Here is a 12,293-nt window from a genome sequence, read left to right as displayed (position 1 = left end):
GTAATTCTTTTTTTAAAAATTTTTACTTTATTTTTTAAGGATTTTATTTATTTTAGAGATAGGAAACATGAGAGCAGTGGGAGGATAATAGAGGGAAGGAGAGAAACTCTCAAACAGACTCTGTGTTGAGCATGGAACCTGACATGAGGCTCGATTTCATGCCCCTGAAATCATGACCAGAGCCAAAATTAAGAGCTGGATGCTTAACCAACAGAGCCATCCAGGTGCCCCATTACTTTTATTATTTATAAAATTATGTAGAAGTCTCTTCTCAAGTTAGCCTTTAAAAGGATTGGGTATTAAAAAGGCTAAGATTCTCAAAGATTTATCTCATAGGGGTGTCTGGGTGGTTCAATTGGTTAAGTATCCAACTCTTGATTTTAGCTCAGCTCATGCTCAGGGTTGTGAGAGTGAGCTCCACGTTGGGCTCTGCGCTGGGAGCAGAGCCTGTTTAAGATTCTATCACTATCTCTCTGCCCACTCCCCCTCTCTAGATGATGATAATAATAATAATAATAATAATAATAATAATAATAATAAAAATATTACTGAAATTTTGGAAAGCCGAAAAAAAAAAGAAAAAATTCACTTAAAGCCACTATTCTAATAGAAGCTCTACTACCATGTTGCTATTTCTCCTTTTAAGTTTTAAGGGTAAACATAAGGGCAATAATCTAAATTATAAGGTAGTAAAACAGGAAACATAGCATTCTAAAATTTAGGTGATTTTTTTCCTTAAAGACTTGATTGATTTTTCAGGACATAAAGAATGTTCTCAAAAATAGTAAGATTAAAAGTTCTTCACATAAAGATAACCATCTAATTCTAGTTTAGACATCTTTTAAAATTTGACTTAAAAAATAAAATAAAATTTGACTTAAACTTTGAAAGAAATGAAGAACCCACTGTGTTTTAAAGGAAGGATGTTCAAAATATTTTTGTTCCATGAAAGTTAGTTTTAATAGTAAGGAATACAGCCCTCACACAGCAAATTATCAATGGCTGGGGATTACAGGCATGGTTTAAAAATTTAAGTCATACCAATGTACCTAGTCCAATAACTTGTGATTTTTCCTTTTAAAGAATTAATGTGTAAGTCTGACATAATCACAGACTCAGAATCCCTAGAGTAACTATATGTTCTATTAAAAGTGTCCTGGGCAAAGTGCCCAAAATGAAATCAACCCTGTTCATCTGTTATCTTCTGTATTATCTAGGCCAATTTTTCCCTTCTTTATCTTGCTCTGTTCCAGAATTAGTTTTAAAAGCTAAAAGCTTTAAATATTTTTGGTGGAAGAACAGACCCACCAATTACCCAATATGCTCTATGCTGATTGGTTATTATTTGAAATTCACAGGACAAACTAAGGGTAAACTAAGGGAAGGTAATCAGGGCAGATTAATGATGGTTAAGTACAATAATTAAGCAATAGGTGGCCATCAAAGCACTCTAAGGCATCCACTACCCTGGATGAATTAGAGGAAAGAAAACAATTTTTTTAATCTTATTTATTTATTCATGAGAGACACACAGAGAGAGGCAGAGATGTAGGCAGAGGCAGAAGCAGGCTCCCCACAGGAAGCCCAATGTGAGACAATCCCAGGACCCTGGGATCATAACCTGAACCGAAGGCAAACGCTCAACTATTGAGCCACCCAGGCGCCCTGAGGAAAGAAAATATATTATCAATGTTTTCCTCCATTGGAAGTTTCTTCTCATTATCATTTGGATTTTAGGTTATTTCTGAATTTTCAAGTTATCAAAAAAAAAAAACCATGATGAATATATTGAAGCTAAACCTTCAGAAACATTCTTAATGATTTCTATAGGACATACTTCCAGAAATGGTCAGAAGGAAATAAGGATTTGATATATTTTGATATATTTTGTCAAACTGTCCTTCAAAGGCTATTTATAGTACTTTTAATAACTGTCAACTTGATAATTGAAATAGTATTTTACTTTTCATTTGAATGTCTTTATTAAGGAAATTCACTTTTTTGTCACGTTCATTATTCATCTGGGGTAATTTTTAAAAATGATTTGCCTGTGTTTGGTCTTTTTTATTGGGGCTTTTAACTTTTTCCTGTGGATCTATAACAGTGATTCTCTTTTTGGTCTCAGGAACCCTTTATGTATATTTAAAATTATTATTATTTTTAAAAGATTTTATTTACTTGACAGAGAGAGCACAAGCAGGGGGAATGGCAGAGGGAGAGGGAGAAGCAGACTTTCAGCTGAACAGGGAGCCCAATGTGGAACTCAATCCCAGGACCCCAGGATAGTGACCTGAGCTGAAGGCAGAAGCTTAATTGAATGAGCCACCCAGGTGCCCCACAGTTTTAAAATTATTAAAGCACTCAAGGGGATTTTGTTTATGTAGACTGCTACTGTGTCAAATTTGAGGTAAAAGAATAGAATTTCCATTACTGGACCCCCTCATAACATATAAAAATCAATTCCAACTGGATTACAGACTTAAATGTGAAAGATAAAACTAAAAATCTTTTAGAATATTGGAAAATATCACCATAATTTTGAGGTAGGAAAGGATTCTTAAATAAGACATAAAACCACAAACTGGGCAGCCCAGGTGCTCAGTGGTTTAGTGCCGCCTTCAGCCCAGGGCCTGGTTCTGGAGACTCGGGATCAATTCCCACATCAGGCTGCCTGCATGGAGCCTGCTTCTCCCTCTGCCTATGTTTCTGCCTCTCTCTCTCTCTGTGTCTCTCATGAATAAATAAATAAGTAAATAAGTAAATAAATAAATAAATAAATAAATCTAAAAAAAAAAACACCCCCCCCAAACTGAAAATAGATGATTAATAAACTTGACTAAAATCAAGAACTTTAGTTCATCAATATATAAAGAGATTAGGAATATATATCACAAGTTGGGAGAACATATTTGTAATACATTAAACCAATAAAGGATTTGTAGCCAAGATATATAAATTAATCCCTAAGTGAAAGACAAATAATCCAATAGAAAAATACTTGGTCACTTTACAGAAGAGAAATCCAAGATGACCAATAAATATATTAAAAGATACTCAACCTCATTAGTAATTAGTAATAGAAATTAAAACCACAGTAAGATACTATTTTAACACTCACCCAATTAGCAAAAAGAAGCCCTTTAATACTAAGTGCTGGTGAAGATATGGAGGCGGTGGAAAACCTGTAAACCACTGGGAGTGAGGGATTTGGTGTTTAGAATAACAGTTTGGAAAACATTTCATATCTACTTTAGTTGATGTTGTGTTCATCCTATGCCCCACCAACTCCACTACAATGAATAGCATGGCTTCTCAAACCTATCTATGGTGATGGAGCAGTTCTAAAAATTTCTAATCATTTGTAGAGTGGACACATATAAAACAATAAAAATATTTAGGAAACATCACATTACTACAAATCTTTCTAAAAATGCCTCTGCTCAACTTATATGGTCACGAATTATTATAACTGTAGGCAAGAACTGGTCTTCAGACAATTCTTTGATCTCTTTGAACAACTCCAGAGCAAAGCTTTGTAAATGCAGTATGCTCCAGTGCACTCATGTGACACAAATAATAAGTATATACCAAGATAGTAATCCACTAAGACTTTGCAGCAGCTGGGCAAGATATTATAAAGAACTCCCAAGTCAGTCATCCTCAGCTATAAGCAGCCTTATCCTTTTACCTCAGTATGCTAAACAATGATCAATTTTATTCAAGTGTCATATTGTGAAAAAAGTTAAGAAACACTGCTCTGGAGCAATTCTGTTCATAGTCACATACATAAGAATGTTGACAGAAACACTGCAATGTGAAAAACTAGAAAACATGCTACAACAAATTGTATATTCAAATAGATATCTACATATATATACATATGTATGTATACACACACATATATATGTCTGCACAGTGAAAGTAAACATTATAAATTCAAGAAATAATGTAAAACAAAACAAGCAAGTTATAGGATATGCAGAGTATGCTTCCATTAATATTGCTTAGGAAAACTAAGCAATATACTGTTTAGGGAGACAAATATATGGTCAAACAGTAAGTAAGAGTCAGAGAATGACAAATACCTTACTTGAGATGGTATATACCTCTGAGAGGGGTGGAAATCAAATAGGATAAAGAAAAGGCACACAGAGAGCCTCAAAGGTCCTTTTTTAAAGCTGAGTTCTAAGTATATATATGTACATGATCTCATTGTTCTTTATTTTTCACATATAGTACACAAACACACATAACACATTGTCACCTACCTTAACACATTTTTAGAAAATAAACATTTGGAAAGTAAATAAACATTAAACAATCAATATAGAAGGTCATAAATCTAATTAAAGAGTTCCAGAAGAATTTTATTTATTCATGAGAGACATAGAGAGACAGAGACATAGGCAGAGGCAGAAGCAAGGTCCCTGAGGGGAGCCCAATGCAGAACTCAATCCCAGAACCCCAGGATCACTCCCTGACCAAAAGCAGATGCTCAACCACTGAGCCACCCAGGTATCTTTTAAAAAATTAAGGAAAGGAGAGAATCCAAAACAGAAGAATGGTTAAAGAAATTTCTGGGATGATGACTAGGAAGCCCTAGATTACAGTTTATAGCAAGCCTAGAGCTCACAGCATGTCCAGATATAAATCTTCCCAGACTGGAACAGAAGAATGAAAGGGACTCCAGAAAGAACATGCCTAATGTTTACAAAATATAATTAATAGGTTACTGTATATGAACATATGCTATATTAAGATAAATTGTACAGTTCTATCAGAAGGTCTGCGGCTGAGTAGGTGGCAGTTACACACACACAAAAAAACTTAAGCAAACAAAAACAAAACAATGAGGTCAGTAATTTTTTTTAAAGTGTACAAGAAAGGATATATAATCTATGAGCCACATAGTATACTATGTGGCTCAGCTGTAAACTGTTTCTACAATTATCATAATGGATATAATAAATAATGATTTAATCAAAAATTAAAATTATATTGGGAGTCTCTAAGGAATGGAAGGATGAGTATAGGGGTAAACAGAGAATTGCTAAATCCTCATTACCAATGGTAGTATATCCAAAATTGAAAAAAACTTTTAGGTTTCAGCACAAACATGTTATTTAGAAATGTAGAAGTAAATACCATAAGAAACAACCAAAGGCATTAAGAGTAGTTGCCTCAAGGAAGCATGACTTGTGAGTAAGGGGATCATTATTTTCATTATGAACTTTGTAGTATTGTTTTACTTTTTAAACTAGATATTTATATAAATCTAAAAAACTGTAATTATTTTTTAAAAGATTTTATTTATGTATTTATTTGACAAAGCACAAGCAGGGGGAGTGGCAGAGGGAGAAGGAGAAGCAGACTCCCCACTGAGCGAGGAGCCCAATATGGGGCTCAATACCAGGACCTTGGGATCATGACCTGAGCACAAGGCAGACACTTAACCAACTGAGCCACCCAGGAGTCCTTAAAAAAGGTATAATTCAATTAAAAGTACAACTCACCTCAAAGAAAGCCCATCACCAACAATAACCTAATAGCTGATAGATTTTATTTTGAATAGACTTTGAGCATTAAGAATTAAATTTACTCATAATTCCATGTTGTAACAATGTATATGAGCAGAGTCACAAATAATTTCATTTAGAACTTAATCATTACGGTACTAGGAGCAGTACAACAAGGTCACAGAAGTAGTTCAGAGGTGTTAAGATCTGGGCTTTGGAGTCAGAGAAATGTAATTTCAAATCCTGGCTCCATCACTTAAAGTGACCTTAGGCAGTTACTGTTTTGTCTTTATATATCAATTCAACTGGAAAAAAAAAAAGGAGGTAACAATACTTATCTCAGAGTGATATGAAATGCAATTAGTATGATGCCTAGTGTAGCATTCAATAAATAGGAGCTATCATGGTTATAATTAACTATGCCACAACGGTTTAATAAAATAAAGCAAATTCTTGACCTAAACATCCGCAATTATTAATAATCATAATTGCCACCACACAGTAGCCAATTCTTGAAAATAAAGGGTTTTTAGAACCTCTGACGATCAAAACATACAATATTACTATTATAAAATGAATGATTATTTGTCTAAAATAAAACTGGGTAGTTTTTAAATAAAATTTATAAAATATACTAAAATTCTATAAAAATTGAATAATGGATAATAATAATGTCATTCTGTTTGAATATAATTAAGTAGTACCTAGAAAATAAGAGACTACTGTTTCTTCTAAATAGTACAGAAATAAAGAAATATCAAGTAATTGGGACGCCTGGGTGGCTCAGCAGTTGAGCACCTCCTTTGGCCCAGGGTGTGATCCTGGAGTCCGGGATTGAGTCCGACATTGGGTTCCCTGTGTGGAGCCTGCGTCTCTCTCTGCTTCTCTGCCTGTCTCTCTCATGAATAAATACATAAACTTAAAAAAAAAAAGAAATATCAAGTAATTAGGATAAGTAGAAAAGTATAAATCAAGGTGTGATGCATGCTCTTTAGAACTAAAATAGAGGGGCAGCTTGGGTGGCTCAACGGTTTAACGCCGCCTGCAGCCCAGGGTGTGATCCTGGAGACCCAGAATCGAGTCCCACATCGGGCTCCCTGCATGGAGCCTGCTTCTCCCTCTGACTGTGTCTCTGCCTCTCTCTCTCTGTGTCTCTCATGAATAAATATTTTAAAAAACTAAAATAGAATAATTACTACTGCAATTATAAATCTATATACTCTGAGTACAGCTATGTAAAAATTTTGTATATATATTTATAAGCCAATATTGGGAGAGAATTAATAAATAAAAATAGCCATTGTATTTGGCAGATAAGAGTTAACTGAATTTCTTGGGATTTATTTTTTAAATAATTTAAAAATATTTTAATTTAAAAATATTTTAAAAATAATTTTTAAAGGAACTCTGACATAGGAGATAAGCAACATATCCTTGGAACATTAAGGAAAAGCTTTCTATAGTGCACTATAGCAGGTCAATAAAGCAAATTTGTCATTAAAGTGAACTGCAGCTTGCCATTGCACAGGAAGGCCCATTATAGCAGTTATTACTAATCATTTGGACCAATGTACATTTATAACACAAATTTGTCATTTATGAAAGAACAGCCATCATTTAAAATGCTGAAATCAATAAGATTAATGCTTTATAGTGCTAGCTTCTAGCTTCAGGACTAATTTTACAGATTCCTTTGTGATCAAAATGGAATTTGCCAGATGTTCTTTCTCTTTTTATCCATTTAATATATTTTATAACCTTTAATAGTAATGATCAAAATCTGGGCTAGCTTTTTAAATGGACAAAGCAGCTTATTTCCTTAAGTATATAACCATTTACAAGTGCTTTTCAAGCTTATCTGGAACTCAAAGCATTATTAGATTCCAGGCATCATTCTGGATATTTAAGCGGAAACAAGAATCTCTCTGCTCCTGCTGCAAATTTTCCACCTTGGTATCTGGCATCAGAACTATTTCCACAGTAATTTGCTGTGAGGACTTTACAAGACAGCCATATAATAAATGCTTTATATTGTCAAGAACCACAAAGATATGTTTTTTTTTTTTTTTTTTGAAAAAGCACTCTTTCCCTTTTACAGAGAAGGAAACCTGTAGAGAAATTAATACAACTCACCAAAGTACAGCAAGTTGGAAAAACTGGACTAGAATGAGTACTTTTGTCCTCAAATCCTGTTAGTCCAATACGCATGCTATTTTCCGTTTCTTAATTAAATCACATCTTTGTCAGTTACTTCATCAGCTGATTTTTAAGCATGGAAAACGACAGAGAAAGGCTCAAGAGAGTTAGGTGTCAGATGAAATAATACCAACTGTTCCAAAGTAGCATGAATTTGCCCAATGGCCATGATTTTCTCTCCCATTTGTCAGTGTCTTCCATTCTGTCTGAATTCAGACTTGTAGAAAATCTGAAGAGGTCTTTTTTTATGTTATACTTCAATAAATCATTTGTACTCCCTGAAGTCTAGACTCAGAGTTGCTATTTGTTTTAAGGCAGGAAAAAAAATGTTTCAAAGCAACTTTTGTTTTCTGTTAAAATGATAGTCCTTTCAAATCACTAGTGCCAATGTAGACACACATACAAATACTATTCTAATCTTTCGTAACCTGTTAGTATTAGGTTTTTAACTTTATATTAGAAAAATTTGGGGCACCTGGGTGGCTCAGTTGGTTAAGCGTCCGACTCTTGATTTTGGCTCAGGTCATGATCTTAGGGTCCTGGGAGAAAGCCCCACATTCAGCATGGAGTCAGCTTGAGATTCTCTCTCTCTCTGTCCCTCCCCACTGTGATCGCTTGCACTCTCTCAAATAAATAAATAAATCTTTAAAAAAATTTTTAAAATAAATCAGATAATTTTACCAACCAAAGCATAAGCAATGTAATTACCTACAAATGGTAGTAGATAGTTAACTGCTAATTCTTTTGAGAGAGTCTATAATAAGCAATATGATATATGCTGGTAGAACTCTGTCTTAAATGAAACTTGTGGCATAGGAACACCCATCTGTGAAACAGTTAATCATACCATCCATCGTCTTTATGCTTCTATTATAAATCAAATCACCACCGCACAGCTGTTACTATATTAGAGATAATGGATTTTTCAACTGCTGTCCAAGCAGTTAACTCTCAAAACATTTTGCTATGAAAAGTTTTCAAATTTGGGGTTGCAACTGTAGTATTACCTAGATTGCATGCATAATTACATTACTTCTGTTACAGTGAATTGAGCCAAATTTATTTGATTCTGTTTTGTTCCATCTCTCGGGAAATTTTAGGGGCCTCAGGTCCTGCTATGAACTCTAAAGAGTGTAATGTGATTTGAAAGGTTCTAAAAATATCACAGGTTTGCCTGGGCTCACTTAGAAGGGTGGATGATTCAATTACAAGTGTCAAAATTTGATTCCTCATTTTTCGGGATATGACAGCTGCAGCAAACCTTGCCAGGATTCCCTTATCTTCACAGTGCTTCTCTTTGAAGTATTTAAAGAAGATTTCATAATCTTTGCAATTTAGCTCTAGGATTTCTATCGGTAGCTGTAGAATGAATTGGTGGGACCTTTCTAAAGCTTCTTATAAACATTATTTGACCAAGCACATTTTTAACTGCAAACATAACTGCAAAACAGGTGAGCTTCTTGTAATGGTTAGGGAACAAAATACAATGGACTCTATACACATACACCATTAACCAGGGGTGACCTTTCAATGCATGAAGTGCCAATGGAACCTTAACTAGAGGTTCATTTGTTACTATAAAAAAGTTCAGACGCTGGGGCGCCTGGGTGGCTTGGTAGGTTGAGCGACTGACTCTTGGTTTTGGCTCAGGTCGTGATCTCATGGGTGATGGGATCAAATCCTGCATCAGGCTTCACGCTCAGTAGGAAGTCTGCTTGAGATTTTCTCCCTCTGTCTCTCCCCTAGCCCTTCTAAGATAAATAAATCTTAAAACAAACAAACCAAACTTCAGAATCAAAATGCAGGCATTTATTTAAATGACAGCTCTAGGAAGGGTACCATCATTGCATCATCAGGGCTGATTTTTTATTTGCTTTTTCAAATAATTAAAGCAGAGATTCAGAGATATCAAGTTGACTAAGATGGGAAAGATCCGTAACTATGAGACTACTACAAGAGGCATAGGCTTGATCCTTTGCTCTTCCATTAAGAGAGATAGTCATCACACTCAGATTGCCACTTGTGAAACAGCAGAATTTTTATTTACCAAAGAATTAATGGAGGCTACCAGATTAAATGGCAGATTTAGGTTTATGGTCAGGTGTCTAAAAATAACTTTATTTATACAAAGAAATACACAGCTATGGTTAGGATGAAGAGTTAATATAAATCATTTTTCTTATATCAACTGAAGCCTATTAAGAAGTGCCAAGACATACATTTTTAATATTATCACTTTTCTATGGAAAACATACATACATCTAGATTACACTATATACTTTCAGATTTCTACACATTTATTAAGTGCCTGTTACATGTCAGGTATTAAGTAAATGATGGTGAACAAGAGATAAGCCTCTGCCACTGTGGAGCTTATTACTTTCTTAGGGGAAGCAGAAACTGAACAAGTGATCTTAAGCGTGTTGTATGTTAACAACACACAGGAACAGAGTGCTATGGGAGTACACCTCAGGGTCATGGGGTATGAGCTGGGGAAATTGTAAGGGTATTATTTTGGAAGACATGCTCCTTAGTTAAGTTCATTATGTTATCTTTAAAAAATCATACCACAGCAATCTCTTATTAACAACTCAGAGCCAAATATATGACCATTAACTATTATGCTTTACTATAATACTATGTTTTTCTGTCTCCTCTCACACTGAATCCTGCCTAAAGTTAGATAATTCTATGTAAACATTTTAAGAGCACTCCAAATTATAGAAAGCTAAGGTCACTTAATATTAAAATTTTGTCCAAATAATTCAAGTTAACATAACTTAGAATAAGAGCAATAGTTTGCGTTTAGAAGGACCTAACAAAAAATCACATGAGGATTCTAACCTCGGAGAGGAATTTTTGGGTCATATGGTAATTCTGTGCTTGACTTTTGAAGAAGTCATACTTTTTTCTACAGCAGTTACAGCACCTTATAGACAAGGAAACTGAGGCACAGAGGAATTCAGTAAATGTCAAGGCTGAAGAGCTGACAGATGGCAGAAAAGAGATCTGCACAAAGGTGTTCTGGCTCCAGAGCTGATTCTTTTAACCTCTACAGAATTCTCTTAACCTCCTCATTTACTGACATGGAAAAATCTCCAAGATTTTTTTTTTTTTTTTTTTTTTTATGATAGTCACAGAGAGAGAGAGAGAGAGAGGCAGAGGCACAGGCAGAGGGAGAAGCAGGCTCCATGCACCGGGAGCCCGACGTGGGATTCGATCCCGGGTCTCCAGGATCGCGCCCTGGGCCAAAGGCAGGCGCCAAACCGCTGTGCCACCCAGGGATCCCACAAGACTTTTATTAAAAGCAAGTTGTACAGTATGTTCAGTATAATATCATTTATATTTTTTAAAAACCCACAAAACAGGGATGCCTGGGTGGCTCAGTGGTTGAGTGTCTGCCCTCGGTTCAGGGCAAGATCCCGGAGTCCCAGGATCGAGTCCCAGATGGGGATCCCTGCATGGAGTCCACTTCTCCCTCTGCCCATGTCTCTGCCTCTCTTTCTGTGTCTCTCATGAATAAATAAAATCTTAAAAAAAAAAAACCATAAAACAGTATTATCTATATCTATCTTTAGAAAAAAGACTGAAATACACAAAACTGGAAACAGTGGTTTCCCTCTGGTAAAGGGACTAAGGGACTTGGAGGTTTGCCAAGGAAGACTGTTACTTTATGTGAATTGTTTGATTTTCATACCACAAGAATATATTCAGGTATTACTTGTATAATCAGAGTTTTTTTAAGATTAGAAAAAACCCCAAAGCATTGATTCAGTCCAATCCCTTTTTTCTACTAAATGCACAAATTATTTCTAAAATGTCCCTCACCTAGCTTCTGTCATAATATTTTAAATAGTGAAGCACTCTACCAAAGCAGCCTGCTTCACTACTAAAGAAAGCTTAAGTTGTAGAAATTTTTCCTTGCAGTCAATCAAATATTTCTTTCTTACTATTGGTCCTAATTCTGCCTTCTGTCAAACAAACAAGAATACCAATCCATCTGTGTAGGGGTCCCCAAGATCATCCCCAGGTTCAATGGTTTGCTAAGAGGACTCAAAGAACTCCGAATATAGCCATACACTTGGCAATGCTTTATTACAGTGAAAACATAAAAGCAAAACCAGCAAAGGAAAAAGGCACATGGGATGAAATCCAGAGGAAACCAGGGGCAAGCTTCCAAGAGTCTTCTCCCTTAGTTCCTCCAGCAATGAGTTATAACAATATTTGTGAAATGTTGCCAACCAGGTAAGTTCATTAGAGACTCGGCACACAGGCATTTTACTCGGGGGCTGGTCATGGACGCACACTCTCTGCCCAGCCCTCACGGAAGTCCAGGCTCTGAGAAGGAAAGCAGGTGTTCAACATAAACTACATTCTTTGTACATGAGGCTTAGGCACAGTGAGCAATTCTTATCAGGGAATGGTGGGAATCTTTCTAAATTCCAAGTTCCTAGATGCCAGCCAAGGGCCAAACTTGCAAACAAGATTTTCTAAGAATAGCAGTTTCAGGCCTGCTATGTTAACTTGTTCTGTACACACACCATCCTTTCCATAATCCTTTTGAAATTTAAAAGCAATTCT

The 12,293-nt window shown here is 35.4% G+C and overlaps 1 protein-coding gene across 15 annotated transcripts in view; it reads right to left on the bottom strand.

Annotated features, from left to right (window-relative positions):
* The window catches only part of IFT81 (intraflagellar transport 81), a 106,894-nt gene that overhangs the window by 61,242 nt on the left and 33,359 nt on the right, over positions 1–12,293 (bottom strand). The window contains exon 12 of one of the 15 annotated variants that reach the window (XM_025473893.3): positions 9,500–12,050. The exons of the other annotated variants lie outside the window; for them this stretch is intronic. Within the exon in view, the coding sequence (XP_025329678.1) occupies positions 12,006–12,050 (45 nt within the window). The 3' untranslated portion in view covers positions 9,500–12,005. Of the gene's footprint in view, positions 1–9,499; positions 12,051–12,293 lie in introns of those variants that run through there. 15 annotated transcript variants of the gene reach the window in all.

Source organism: Canis lupus, chromosome 26 (assembly GCF_003254725.2).
Source record: "Canis lupus dingo isolate Sandy chromosome 26, ASM325472v2, whole genome shotgun sequence".
Taxonomy (NCBI): Eukaryota; Metazoa; Chordata; class Mammalia; order Carnivora; family Canidae; genus Canis; species Canis lupus.
This window is presented reverse-complemented; position numbering and strand designations above follow the sequence as displayed.